Below are 15,245 nucleotides of genomic sequence, written 5' to 3'. Positions count from 1 at the left end.
TTGGTTTTTCCTGCATTAATAGCAGCTGTTCGCATGTGTTGTCTCGTTGCCTTTATCGCTGGTGTGTTGTATGTGTACAATTTTCAACCACATGAAAAATCACTGCCACGTACGAGTTTCCGCTAGTGTGTGAAAACAGTGATGAGAGTGACAAACTAGGCTGACTAGGCTTCGCTGACTACTTAGACATGGGACCAGAAGTGCCGACATCGTACGTTAGCGTGGAGTACGAAGTTGCCGACAGTATGCTGGTAGGCGATGGCAGGGACGACAATGAGCACACTTGTGTGCCCGCTTGTAGAGATGGTTATCCAATCCCCGAATGACGTCCGCAGCATTGCTGAGTGTAGCAGTGGTGACTGAGAGATTCTGCGTGTGATTAGAGGGCTAAAGATCATGACCCTTAGTGTAGTGAACTACCTTACCAAGCAATCCCACATCGATGATTACTTCAAGTAGTCCTGCTACACAGTAAATAAAGGTGACATGCACGTGTCGCAGTCGTGCCCCTCTTTTTCGGGGGTTTTTCTTCTGTTCCGGTAACTCAGAAATCTGCTTATTTTCAAGATGTTTTCCAGACCAGCGGGCTTTGCATTAACGAACACGAAATAGCAAATTACTGAACAAAATACAATAAATATAAAATTTCATTGGTCATACTTTATTTCAAAGGAGTCCGACTATAACGAACTTTAAGATGCAGGATTTGACACGGCATTGGTTTCAGTGAAGCAAATTTTCGTTTGCATGTGCCTAAACGTATGTTCTGGTAGCAAAAATGCCAAATACAGTTGCTGACTGACTTTTCAGATGCCCAATTTTTTTTTTACCACAATGATTATTCTGACTTCCCTGTAACTCTGCCACCTGCCCCTGGGCACCAACGTATAATGGCAGTTAACCAATATTTCAGACACTGCATCGTGTTTTCAGAATGTGATGTTGCAAACATGGTGGCCATGAACAATGGTGCCATCTTGCCACTTGGCACGAAACTACAACTTTGGTTGCCAACTCCAGATGAAGCAGTTGGCGACAAGCCATCGCAGGAAGCGTGCCGTCAATGCGTTTGCATTCTAAGGCCAGATCGGTGATTGAGTGCGAGATCAGGTGCACAAGCTAGACTGCCGGCACTACGAGCAGAGTACGGACCCACATACTGCTTTCAGTGTCCAAAAATACTGCCAGCAGGCGAGCGCGTTTTCCCCAGCGGCTTGACTTAGTTGGACTGCAGTTGCAAGCTAATGTGCTGATCCCACGTGATAATACAGAGCGCGCTGTTGCATATTTGCAGTGGTGAAGAGCATGTATATAATACGGGTGTCACATGGTGCACTTTCGATAGTGGCCAATCCTGATCGGGATAGAGTTTTTTTTATTGTGACTGGCTCCTTTGCACGAGTTGTGGTCGAGAAACTTGATTTGAGCCAATGAAGGTTGAGAAATTTGATCCCAGTTGAGTTCAATTGAGATCAGAAGTGCCTGTGGGACGCTGGTAAATTTGTTGCTGTTCCCGTGTCTCGGATCGACACGCCAAGATGGCGACGGGCCATCAAAATCTGCAGGAGAACCATTGCTCGCTTGTCAGAGGGCCTCGCTTGCATTTATTTTGCACGAACCTTATCCTTTAGTTTTTGTAGACATCTGCGTGTATGCATATAACGAATATCGGATATAAGTAAGGTACTTTCGTGTTTAATGCGACTTTGTCATAAGAAGGTATGACTGTTTACATATGAACAAACATAAAAGAGCATGTGAAAGTTACAAAGTGTACTACCCATAATGAGCTGCACAAAATACGCAAGACAGTGCAATTGCAATGTAAATGCCTGCTGACGTAACTGCAGCAGAATGGCCAAGATTCATTGTTGCCATCATGCAATGTCATTAACTGCTCATTAACACTTATCACTATAGTGCAATAGCACAACACGGACTTGGACATCTCCGTTTGCCATAAAAACAACTGAAGCATGCAAGAGCCCACAGGTTTGCAACGCAGCTGTAATTGCAATCTAGTCACATGCACCTCCCACATTTCTGCCGAAGTAATCACCGGCAAGCACGAGTTCAACAACAATTACCAAGCTAATTTGCCTCCAAGCTCCATTAACGCGGTGACACTGTGCTCTGAGGTTTGTACAATTCATCACACACATAAAAATAAACTGCATCTAGGGACGACCACTGCTCTCGGGCATCCGGTATATCAACACGAAATGAGGCCTGCAGCAACGTCTCGCCAAGCTGGTGGCGACGCGTGCTAGATAACAAGCGTGCACACCGTAACAACTGAAGGCAAGATAAAGAGTGTGGTCTCGTTGAGAAATGCTTGTGACAATCCCCGACTTGATTACAGAAGCACACGCGTCGGTCTTATCGTTTCGCGTGCACACCTGCGTAAAGGAGATGATAACATTGCACGTGTGTGTGCGTGCACGTCCTCGACACAACCTTGTTGGAGGGAAGCACCTGTGTGCGCAGCGGCTTGGACAAGCATAACGTTTTTGTTTGGCTACGATCGTAGGGGTCTAAAAGGTAGAGAACAATGAGCTATTGCACTACCAAAGGGATAAAAGTTTTGCCCAGGAATGTCAATAGTTTGGCAGGTTATACTGCATATCTTTGGAGACATGACAACAGGGGAGCAAACAACAGAACATGGAAAATGGTGTGACATGTTTGGAAGCTTCTGTTGCCAATAACTTAGATACTAATATTAAAGTTATGTTGGTGAAGGAATGGACATAAACCACTAAGCTAAGAATGAAATAAGGCCAATGGCAGATCTTTTCTATCTTCGGCTCTGTTCTCACGTCCAGTTTTTGCACTGTAACTGAAATCCAATGGCACGCTAACTATACAAGCCTGTTAATGCCATTGAACACTTAGATTTTGATTTGGAACCACCCCTCAACACTAGCACTGCAATAAAATTACCTTTAATGAATAATTAATTTTTAGGGACTATTTCTTTTAAAAAGAAGTCACAAAGGCTCATTTTTTGACATGATATACTTTAATAATATGGTTAGAACAGAGAAATATGTTATCAAATATTGCGGGAAATTTATTTTAATAAAAGCTATGATGACAGAATATCAACCACCATGAACATTGCGAGGAGGGCATGTCATCAGCCAAACAGTGACAATCACTGATGATGAGTTGAGGTTGTCATGATCTTTTCATGCAAGATGGACACGAAGGGACTGTGAAACTTTACCCTACATGAAGTGTGGCGTAACGAAGGCCACTGAAGCTAGGGGAAACTTAAGCACCCGAGTTTGAGCAGTACAGCTTATTAGAGAAGTCAGCTTAACAGAGTGCTTATGAATGGCAGCCCCATTCAAATAGTGCGAGAACAAAGAATGTCACGATGTTCTGGTCATGCCAAACACATCACCTACAGAGTGAATGCAGAAATAAGAAAAGACGCATCGAGCTTGCTGGGCTGGGAACCCACTGGACTCACCTCTGTTCGAATACAGCAAAGTCGCCAACCAGATCTGCCATCCTCAGCCCTGTCCTTGAAGCCTGAAAATTCACATCATGCATCAAGTAAGCAGCTTAAGAAGGTAAATTGGCTTTGGACATAACTAAGTTGTTGTTCATCCCAGTGTAATTTCCTTTTCTCAAAGAATATGAAGGTTTCAAATTGAATCTTAATCTGCAATTCATTCAGCACCTTTCCCCCCACAACAAACAAACAAAGCAAGCAAAGGGGAGTTTATTTAACCTATGCTGTTCTTGGCCTCAATGTGTGCTGGCTTTGAATGGTTTTGTGTAGAAGTAATGCTTGCTACCAATGAGCACAACCACATATTTGATCACCGACGCTGGCTTACTCAGTTTAAAAGAAATATATATGTACAGTGGTCTCCTGTTAAACGGAACTTGAAGAGGATCCAAAAATTGTTCCCTTTATCAGAGGTTTCATTTGAGTAAAGTACGCATATTTCATTAAGCACAACCTTATTTAAATGGCATGCACCATTACTCATCTGGACGCCAAATTCAGACAAATTCTTGACATGACATTTGTCTTCACTTACCTTGCATGCATAGGTTGGACCGATGCCCTTTTTTGTGGTACCAAGACTGGAATGGAGATGGAAATTCCAAATACAGTGTCCCACACCCAAACAACACAGCATACAACAGATAGCAATAGTTAATGGAACACTGGAGCTATGAATAGAAAAAAAGAAAAAGCCACTGCTAATGCATTCATCGTAACACTAAAAGGTGCACAGCGCATGTCAACATGTAACTAAGCTGCAGGCCAATTAATATTTTGAAATTTTTTTTTCATATGTGTAACTTTGGAACAAAAAACATTGTAACAGAAACAAACAAACAAACAAACATCTTGTGGTAAGGGCGAGCTGACAGCTTTCAAGCATTGACGAACAAGTAATCGCACCAGTCTTTATATGGTTTAATGTTAAACTGTTGGCACTTAACAATACTTGTAATATTTCATAGTATAAATATTTTTTTAAATAACTATATTTTTCGTCCCATTAAGCAAATGGAATACAGACGGAAAACTGAACAAGAGTCGCTAGAGTATTGTCTGTGGCCCAACAACTAAGAACCACTAAAATTTTTTCTGCTACTTTCAGGTACCACTACAAAGTTGCCACTAACATAACTGCGTACAGGAACCTAAAGCAGCCTCGCCAGTCTTCATGCCATCTTTCGCAGTGGGAGTGGCTTTCGGAGTGCTTTAGAAGAGTAATATACTAATACATCTAAACATATTTATCTCTTTACTGTCTAACAGCAGCAGCCCATCAGGGCCGGCTCGCAAAGCAATTCACATATGCGATCAGCTTACCTTTTGGCACCCTTTTCAATTTCCTGGAGCCCATCAACCGCCTGGTGGAAATCAAAAACTGTAAAGAAGCAAAAATGGAGGGGCATATTTCTGTATGTGATGCACGGCATGCAAAAACCAAAAGCTATCCAGGCTGCAGGCGATAGTTCTGTACTTCTGACTAGGTTAGAAACAGTTATATATATGTATATATTTTTCAGGTTGCATCACAGACTGCTATGACTAAAGCATGCTATTATGCTAAAGCATGCTTGTTATTGAAGCCATTGCTATCATTTGCCTTCTAGTGCTGAAAAAGCTATGTTTGAAATCTTAACATGGGAAACACAGCCTGGTGATGGAATTGTTGAAACAAACAAACAAACAAACAAACAAACACAAACAAACAAACACATTTGGCAGAGACACTTAAGACTGCTTACGTGTAGGAATGCGAAAGAATTATACCATTTGCAGACCTTGAAACGCCATGAACGCACTCAGGTTATATACTCATGATGTGGCGCCGCCTCTTTCCCATTGGTTGCGCTGTCACTTGCCCAATTAGGCACACACTAGGCCACAACCTTTAGTCAGCAACATGGCTGCGACGTGACATGTCCAATGACGCACACACTAGGCATAGTCAGCTAGAACTATGGAGGCGTTTTGACATCAGGGAAGCGTGCTTGTCTCGCACCCAGGAGGGCCAGGTTCGATTTCCACCTAGATTGAAATTTACAAAATGTTCTTCTCAAAGCCATTAATTTACGTTGTTTACAGGAGCCTCCCCAAGAAATTTGACGTCAATCCAAGCATATTTTGATGTGTTTTTACTGTTTGTGGCGTCGGCCATTTTTGGTACCTTCTTTCAGTTATGCCGCCACCACCGGATTTTCATGTCATGGGGCATATAATGCTTTCGCATTAAAAAACAAACACTTGAACAAAATTACGACAAACCTATATGACATCGGTCTGAAATTAGTAGCCGAGACGAGATCTGGAGTCCCTTCTCCTCATTAGTCTTGATCTCATCGAGGAGCTGTGGAACGTTGATGACCACGCCGTTGCCTGCAATCCCAAGCACAACAACGCTTTAAGCATACGGACTGGCTAATAGAACTGGCACATGACATTTAACAACTTCATTATTTCAGAACATCAAATATGAGGCACGAATGTTGGGAGTAGCCCAATAAACACTGACATGCTTAAGACTAAACCTTGTCCACCACCACTGTGATTTGAACTCATGTCCCTGCAGTAATGTGTACTGCAGTGCAGGATGCACTGTAGTGGGATCCAACTTAAGTCTGCAGTGAAGCCCCACCCACGCCCTCATAACCGCCAGCCACTGTTTCTCCGCGAGGCCGCATATAGTTTGTACTTCAAGCTTTACCTGTTACCTAAATAAAACAGTAACCAAAAAATTATTAGCTCGTAATATATGTTTTCCCTCAGTAATTATAGTGGAAAGGTGAAAGCCTAATTCTTTGTTGAACGGAAATAAAATGCTTGCTTCATTGCAACTATATATTGTAAAGTTTCACTTCAGTTGGCTGTGAAGTTCCATGTGCAAAATGGGCTCAGCAATGAAATGAACTGTACTGCAGACTTATGAAGAGTGAAATGCTCAGATTTCGTACACTTTGTCCATGTCTGTTGTACACCTCATCGCTTCCGCCGATAAAATGACTCAAGAATGGCAGATGCTCCGAAGGTATCAAGTACAACGCCACTTTTTTAAAAGGTCGCCTGACGACGATTTTGTTTGCTTCTGTGATTGGCTGGTGAAGTAACAAAACTCCATGCGGTCCGTGTGCCTTGGTTGCCAACTGCTTTCTTTTTTTTAAGTTGTATCCTACTATAACCACTGCACATCTGTAGAACATTTGTGCTTGCTATAAACTGTGCAAGAGTTAAAGAAACCTCGGAGGTCAAAATTATTCCTGAGACCCCCGCTAGTACGGCGTGCCTTATAATCAGATTGTGGTTTTGGCAAGTACAACCCCAGAATTTCAATCAAAAATTTTTACAAGGTTTGGTGTCCAACACAGTGAGTGGTGTGCATATACTTCAAAGGCCACGGCAGGCACTACATACTGTAGCAAACAAATGCAACATTGTGCAAACTTAAAATTTATACAGAAGTATCGGTTCATCAATACAGATTTACCTTCCACGCACATCAGCCATAACATTCTCCTGATGTTCACTAAATTTGGCCTCACTAGCGGTTACTGTTCTCCTGGAACGGCTGCATAAATTCTGATACATACCTAATTTACCTCAAAACGTGTAATTAACTCGAACAGTTTAAACTTCGCCTACCGATCACCCATGCTGCCTACGAATGACATGGAAGGATGGCTCAAAGAGAAGGTGTTTGGTGATGACAAGTTCTTAAGAATATGGTGGTTTACAGCTCTGGGAGCCAACTGTCTTAGTTGCAATGAACAAGTTTAGTGCAACAGGCAATGCTGCCGTCTGCCAATTCTTTCTTTTAAAGTGAATATACTTCTTTGGCTCTTTCGCCTGTTATTATGGTTGGTCGTGTTGTCTGGATCGTTGTCATCTCTTCTGCGCTGTTCGTTTTCGAAGATGGTCGTTGGGCTTTCGCCATCGACACAAAGGTGTTGATAAAGGGCACATGCTCTGGCACAAGAGCTGCGGGTCGCGTTTGTCGCTTAATGAGATGCACCCTTTGTCGCCCTTTGAGATGCACAAGCGGTTGTGCGAGAGCGACGACGGTCTAGATGCTGCGGTGAAGTGCTTGGAAAGGACACCCCCTTTTATTCTCCCCCCTCTCCCCTTGTGGCAGCTGCGGGAGAGGATGCCAGTTGCTTTCAGTGCTGGCGTTCAAGCTGCTGGAGTCAACACATATATAACGAATTGGCTTTTGTGCATATACCACCTATACTGCTGGTTAACCCTTTCGCTGTCACGGACGTACCGGTACGTATTCGCGCTTCCCCCCCACAGTGTCACAGACGTACCGGTACGTTCTCTATCATGCGTTCAAAATTTCGCGCCTGAGCGCAAAGCTGGCACTCCTGAACTGGTCCCTCCATCTGTTGACTCTTTCTACAAGTTCGTATTTTCACCTCGACCTGTGTTAGTCACGTATTGAAGAGTACAGTGCGACTGCCACTCGCCCCTCTCTCTTTGCTGAGTGGTGCGGTGGCTCCGCGTTCGCTGTATCATGCGTCGCGCGCGCGTGTGGTTATGGGTTCAAGGGTTGTTCTGCTATCTCCGCGAGTTTGAAGGTGTTTATTTTTATTCTGTTGGTGTGTCTGCTACGGCGCGTCAAGTTCAGAGGCACGCGCCGCGCCGTTACCTCTCCGAAAAGAGTGACTCGATTGCTGCTTTCGCTCTCTCGCCGCACCCTCGCTTCTGACTTGCAGCAGTAAACGTAAAGCCCTTCGAACTTTGTTTTAGCCTCTTTTCATCTCCCTCTGTCTTCTTGATCACGCAACGTCCCATTTCTCTCCGTTGTGCGGGCGACTGAAAGCGCATCCTCCCTGCGCGCGGTTACTTTCGGATGGCTGAGCGCGCGGACCTTCGTCTGCTCATTGGAGCGGTGGCTGAATTCCGATTCAGAATACGAGCCGAGCTCGGATTCGGACTCGGACAGGCTCATGCGAGGAAGAGGGGAGTTCCGCATCGTCAGATTCGGATGTTGAACGGATGTTATAGTCAGGCTGATGATGATGATGATGTTTACTAACAACAGCTGCAGAACACTGAAATGTGCATGTTGCAGTGACTATGTTGTTTGTATAACAATCATAATCAAAAATAAATTGCTATGTTCATTCCCTGTTATGCTCGTTCCCTGAAACCAAGCCGACACTGGGGGTGCGTCACGGCCAGAAAGGTCCGACAGCGAAAGGGTTAACAGCTCTGTCCTCTATGACATTGTGAAATGAAACAACAAACGCCATCTACATATCCTCACTGTAACAAATGTATGCCTTCAAGCACATGATTGCTTTAATAAAGCGAATTGTTTTCTAGAAGCATTGAGCCATTCATTTACGTTAACATTCACCATGAATGGTTTCTGCAGAGTCCTTTTTCTTGAAACTAATTTGTGCAAGACAAACCAGTGTGCTCTACGTGGACAACTCACCGACGACGCCTGTGCATTTTGTGTTGGTCAGCCCGCTGGGAAGGAGGTGGAAGTCGTAGTAGATATTCTCCACGACAACCGTGTGCCCCGCATTGTTGCCACCCTGCAGACAAATGTAGTGACTGTTCAAATAAAACTTCACGACTTTGTATAAAAAAAACATATGATGTGAACGCTCACAGAGCCAAGTACGCACGTCGGTGAAGAAGCAGCACAAAGATGGAACAGTAGCTTAAGGACCTGAGGTGCAGCACTGACTGCCAGCTGACCTATTTGGTACGACAACTGCAACATACATGCGTCTGTTGACATGTGCTCTTTTTTTGTTTAGCAGCAGCAAAACAACCAGAGAACACGCAGACACGCATGCAGGCATAAAACCTTGACAACATGCACCAATATTCAAGGAGAGTCCAATGTAAACTCAATGTACTAAAGTACGAGATGCAGGCAATGCATCAGAATAAAAAAAAAGAAAAAAAAAAAAAAGAAAGCCAGCAGCCATATTCAAGTGCGCACAAACAAAAATTGCACAAAAAGGTGACAGGAAATAAGGTGACACAACTTCGCCAATGTTCTAAGACCATTGTACTTGAATACAGGGCTGTCACCCTTCAATACATTGCCCTGCGTGAGCTGTGTGATGCAAGACTTGACTGTCAAAATATCAGATCGGGGCAGGTAAGGCTGCTTGGCATTGCAAGTTGTTATTCTTCAGCAGCGTGCCAAGTCTGCACTGATTTAGAAGCGCAAGAAGCCAGTCTTGCGGAACACAATCTCCCAGAGGGTAACAGTCTATGAAGCGTGGGTGTGCATGTGGGAGAGGGCAGGGTTACAATATTAGATGGCCAGTTAAGAAAATCCTGAACATGTATTGCGGCAGTTATACACACACGCATTTCACTTCATGGCGCAATTCCATATGCTTGAAAGTTGTGGGTATAGACCCTTTCATCGGGCGAGGAGGAAAGGGCATGCGGCGAGCCTTTCCTCCTCTCTGGCTTGTGCGATCCGGCGCGGCGCTGCTTGAAAGTATTGCCGATGCGTGCTGTGGAATGGTTTCGAGATGTTTTAGCTCATGCTTTGCAAAATTTACACAATGTTTGTTCATACAAGGTCCTTGGGGAATCAGTGTGTAGCCTTTCATACATCGGTAACAACAGTATGCGGAAATATCTCTTGAGGGAGCAAACATACGACGCGCATCGTCAGCCAGACCGTGTGTATGTATTATGAACTTTTGGGGTTTATCAATTTTAATTCAACTAAGAGGACCGGCGTCTGTGTATTGCCATAAAGTGGAAAATCTGCTCACTATCAATCGCTTGTTGCAGGAACTAAAACATAAGAGCACATGCTCGTGTACGGCTAACATAAGGCAACCCCGAAACATTTAAGCACCAGGCGCTATCAAATATTTGTGATACACCGGAATCATTCTCATGCATTTCAAGTCTAGTAGACTTGAAATCACTGTGGTATGTCTACACTAGCCTCTTGTATGAGGCCGATGGCATTGCTCAGCACAGCAATCACTGTCGTTGGAGAGACTTGGTTGAGATTTGGTGGTTGGAGAGCAGTTGGAGAGACTTGGTTTGAACTTCTCTGACTAGAAAGTAATAAAATTCTGGGGTTCCAAGTGCCAAAACCATGATCTGACAGTGAGGCATGCCTAAGTAAGGGAACTCTGGATTAAGTCTGACCAACTAGGGTTCCTTAACGTGCACCTAAACCTAAGTAAACAAGGGTGTTTGCTTTTCATCCCCACTGAAATGTATCGAACCCATGACTCCCAGCTCAGCGGCGTAGCGCGATAGCCACTATGTCAGTGTGGTGGGCCGTGAGTAGTGTGCTGCTTGTGCGCATGCATGTGTGTGTGTGTGTGTGCGCGTGTGTCCCGTCTCATTTAGGTGACAATTGTGTCCATTGAAATGTTTGTTCCAACATCGTTAATCTCTGGCATCAAAATCAGACACTAGGAAAGTACTTTTTCTAGTAACACAGGCTTGCACATTTGTTATTGTGCTACCAGATAAAAATGCACATAGAAAGAAAAACAAAAAAAGCAATAAGATAGGGCTTCACTACTAGTCACCAGTGTTTGTAGCACAACTTGCCATCAGACTGAAAATAGCTGCAATAAAAACCTCACAAGAGACTTCTGCATCTTACTGCTTTTTAATATGTGCCACGGGGCGAACTATTACTACATAATAATAATAATAACCCACACCAAAATAAACTAAAAATGGGCATTCTCCAGCATCGTATTTTGGTTGAGATGTGAAAGCGACAAGGCTTTGCTTAGGAAGGCAGACATTCTTGTGGACTACTTTGCAGAGTGAAAACTATTGTTACACTAGAAAACAGATAGGGAACTCAATGTAGATTCTGAAAAGTGCACCCAAGTTTATAACGGGCATTACAGATCCCAGTGCCTGAATATACTGTCAGCAGCAGCGCAGCTAATTGGGTCATTGTACAACCTCTAAACCTATTTGACTCCTCTTGGTACACTGGAAAAGTGCTCCAGCCATCACCCGTCATTCACTCCAGATTCACAGACACCATTTGGTTGCACCGCTTACAATGAAAGAATACTGCGCACGTTTTTCGTTAATGCACTCTCAACCATGCCAAGTACAGTCAATCTTGGCAATGGCCTCTACGTGCAAGGGCAGCAACCGAGTACAAACAACACCAACAATGGTCTCAGAAGCAAGGAGGGGCAAAAAGCTCTGAATAGAAAGGGCCAAGCCCACAATGAGGGGCTGCAGATTATACACACCTTTCCCACTCCTCTTGAATCATTGCCACCCCACCCACCCCGAGCCAAGAATAAAACCTGGCAATCCAGTTGTGGCGTGTGCCAACCCCACAATGAAGTGGAATGCAGCAGTGAGGGTGCGCCACAGAATCACAACAGGCCAGCTGGAACGACCATGGCCTGAACTGGACGAGCATTTGACCCAATGCCTTCTTTTCTCCAATGGTGCACTTGCATTATTACTTTATGAAAGCATGAGTGATTGCCGCCAGCTTGGTACCCTCAGTGTTGTGTGCGAGATGAAATTAATGCACACGCGAGCCAGCGAACACAGTTATGTAAAGCACAGTATAACAATATAATAATATTTTATCTGATACAGGAAGTAAAATGTCTGGTCGTTGGAGTCGTGAAAGTCTTGAAAGCAGTGAATTGGATTTATGGCATGGAGTAGTAGCAGAGCAAAAACTGGCACTATTTCCAGTTAGTTATAGGAGCGGCTTGGTAGTGTGTAAACCCCAGAGAAAAGCAACTGTTTCCTTGGCCAAAGGCTATAAGGTCCAGCAAACATGTGTGTAGGTCATATACTACACACGGTTGTCTCATTTCGCCTTTTCAGCTTTTTTTTTTTTCTTGTTCAGGCACACCAATATAATAATAAAAAGGAATATGGAGTGACACTTGGATCTCCTGACTAGCTGAAGTGCACTGACAACCAATAGAGGGGAAGAAGAAACTTCGCTGCAGGAGACCTAGTTAAATATGTGGGAATGGAGAAATTGTTTCTCGCTGCATCCACTACAGAGAACTTGGTGAGGTTTGTCGCATTTAAAGATAAAATGTTAGAATCAATCAACTGTAGGGAGTAGATTTCCTATTTGAGCCATCAAATGTCTTAGAATGGCTGAAAATTGTGAAATTAATAATGATGATGATAATAATAATAAGAAACAAGCACCCAATTTCCAACTCTGACTCCGAAATGGAAAACCATGCTACAATGCGGTAAATCGCGCATTGAGAAAACTAATGCAGACAAAATAGATGTATTATACGCCCCTCCAATGTACACCCCTAATTTGCGAGCATGCTTTTGCAAAACGCTCATAAACATTGTCAAAATTTCGTGTAAGCTGTGAACGAATGTCACATTATGTTCAGAAGCTCCAACAGGTTCAGATCTATCTGCTTTTGGTGCGAAGTTCTGGGTGTGTAAGCTTTGCTTGAAGACTTGCTTTAGGAAACTTACAAATTTTCGACGATTTCTGTAAAAGCTACCAAGCCTCAAGCCAAAGCCTGCTCCCACAAGTCGGTAGAATTGAGCTTGCTCTCTCTAATGCAACAAATTTCATAAAGTCAGCTGAGCACTTGTCTAATGAGCACGATTCTGCATTTTGTATGTTTACTGAAAAAATGAACTGGAGTTGGCCTTGAGGTTAAAGCCGCCCTCTTAAAGTCAGGCATGTGTTCCAGCCAGCAGCAGCCAAAAAGGTCACAAAAATAAGGAAAGGCCAGCTGAAGCGACAGAGCGACATGTGCTCCCCACATGCGTGTCATCCAATTTCCTTACTTTGTTTTTTATTTGCCTGTCTTTGTTGGCCAATTCGCCAGGCTAAAGTTCACAGGGAAGAGAAATGTATAAAATGAACGGTAAAGTTTAGACGGGACACTAAAGTGAAAAAGGATTTGAGCCGAGTTAGTAAATTACCCTTCCACAATGCCAAAAATGACACTCCTACGAAGAGAAGACCCTTGGCAAGCCAGAAATGAAAAACTAAAGGACGGGTGTGGTGCTGTCACCTTGGAATTCCTGCACCATCTCTCTGTGACATACTGACACCATCTACTGGGGCATAGTTAAACGTCTTTTTAGGTAAGAATAGACTGTACTGGTGTCCTGAAAGAGCTGAAGCCTGAACTTGGACTGTTTCAAGAACTTGTACAGAACTACCAAAGGGCCCTAATATGAGAAAGTACTTTGAAATCCATGATGTCACGTTGACATACCGGCCGTGGGGTTTTGAAGCGAAATGGAAAAATAACGCCTTGAATGTCATTTTCCCTTTTAATACTAAACCTATAACCGCAAAACCAACGAAAGTAGAGTTCTTGGTGAACATTTTAACAATCTAAAGTGATTAAGTGTTCCTCTTTACTGTCCTAGTGTCCTGAAGCTGCCCAGCTGTCTACAAGGGATGCTGTCGCGGAGTATTCTACAGTACAAGTTTTTGAAATCGAAATCAAATTATGGGGTTTGATGTCCCAAAGTAGAACACGAGATATGAAGGTCACTGCTACCTGACAACTCCGTACTAACTTCAATCACCTCAGTTTTTTAACATGCAGCTATGTCCAAGTACAACAGTATTTTTCCTTTTGGCCACAGCGATATGTGGCCACAAGGGCTGGGAATCAAATCCATGACATCATGCTCTGAAGCAGAATGCCATAGCAACTAAGCCGCTGCGGCAGCTGTCCCAAGCTTCTGCACCATAGGTTAGAACCATAGTTTAGCACTATTAAAATAATGGAAGTCCATCTGCCAGATGCATGTTATTCATCCCACTGAACCATCAAATTACAATTACCCAGCCCTAACCAACATCTGCAAATACAGGGGCCTTTCTTTATTTTTTTAGTTCAGTTTTAGCTAAATGTAGATTGTACATACATAGAAGAGGGAGTTCCCAGAATCAACAGACTGTAAAGAGGACCTGCTGTTAGTATAGTGCAAAAAACTTAAATGTGCAAGCAGTTACACACAATTACAAAAACAGTGCATTTTTGAGGTCAGCTGATAAAATGAAAAATTATGTCAATAACAAAGAACAGTAACCAGTAGAAAGATTACATTGAGTGAAAAAATTTACAAAGGTATGATTTAAACCTTAACTCTGATGATTCTTCAACAGGAAGCTTTAGCTCGGAAGCTCATGTCTAAATACACGGAAACAGAGAAATAATTTTTTCTTGCAACTGCCTCACCGATTTTGATCAGGTCTGTTTCACTTAAAAAAAGAAAAAAATTACAATCTAGTGACTTAAGGAATCAATTTTTTTACTGACGTCATCCATCTTTAGATATTATCGAAAATTGCAAATTTACAAAAACCCAAGTATCAAATTAGCAACTGCAACTGGTCAATAAAAAACGATATCCCTATTTTGTACCCTGCACCTAACAACACACCTAAAGCTGACAAAATTATGTAGTACCATATCAGCATGCTGGAAGTTCAGGATTGAGCAGCGAGATTCATCTTGAGTAAGGACGACCATCTTTTTAGCATTACTTGGAAAAAAAAAAAAAAGGCACTTCACTGGAGTCATTGGCAACTCGCGACGCGATCGATCTTCTGTGTCTGTTTCACAGGTACATTTATATCACTAAATCTGATCATCTGCCAATTCACGCACCTGTGCCCACGTCACAATGCTTTCACTACACGCTCAGTTTCATGGGCACACCTGGTCAAATGCAGCCGTTTAACTCATCATCACTGCCTCGCACATTCTAT

At 43.2% G+C, this 15,245-nt stretch overlaps 1 protein-coding gene across 1 annotated transcript in view; it reads right to left on the bottom strand.

Moving 5' to 3' along the window:
• The window catches only part of Adss (adenylosuccinate synthetase), a 53,967-nt gene that overhangs the window by 25,243 nt on the left and 13,479 nt on the right, over positions 1 to 15,245 (bottom strand). The window contains exons 2-6 of the mRNA XM_050191761.3: positions 8,961 to 9,063; positions 5,789 to 5,899; positions 4,847 to 4,904; positions 4,059 to 4,104; positions 3,479 to 3,540 (exon numbers count right to left, since the gene is read on the bottom strand). Coding sequence (XP_050047718.1) covers positions 3,479 to 3,540; positions 4,059 to 4,104; positions 4,847 to 4,904; positions 5,789 to 5,899; positions 8,961 to 9,063 — 380 coding nt within the window. The remainder of the gene's footprint in view (positions 1 to 3,478; positions 3,541 to 4,058; positions 4,105 to 4,846; positions 4,905 to 5,788; positions 5,900 to 8,960; positions 9,064 to 15,245) is intronic.

Source organism: Dermacentor andersoni, chromosome 10 (genome assembly GCF_023375885.2).
Source record: "Dermacentor andersoni chromosome 10, qqDerAnde1_hic_scaffold, whole genome shotgun sequence".
Lineage (NCBI taxonomy): Eukaryota > Metazoa > Arthropoda > Arachnida > Ixodida > Ixodidae > Dermacentor > Dermacentor andersoni.
The sequence above is the reverse complement of the archived record's forward strand: the minus strand, read 5'-3'. Positions and strand labels throughout refer to the sequence as shown.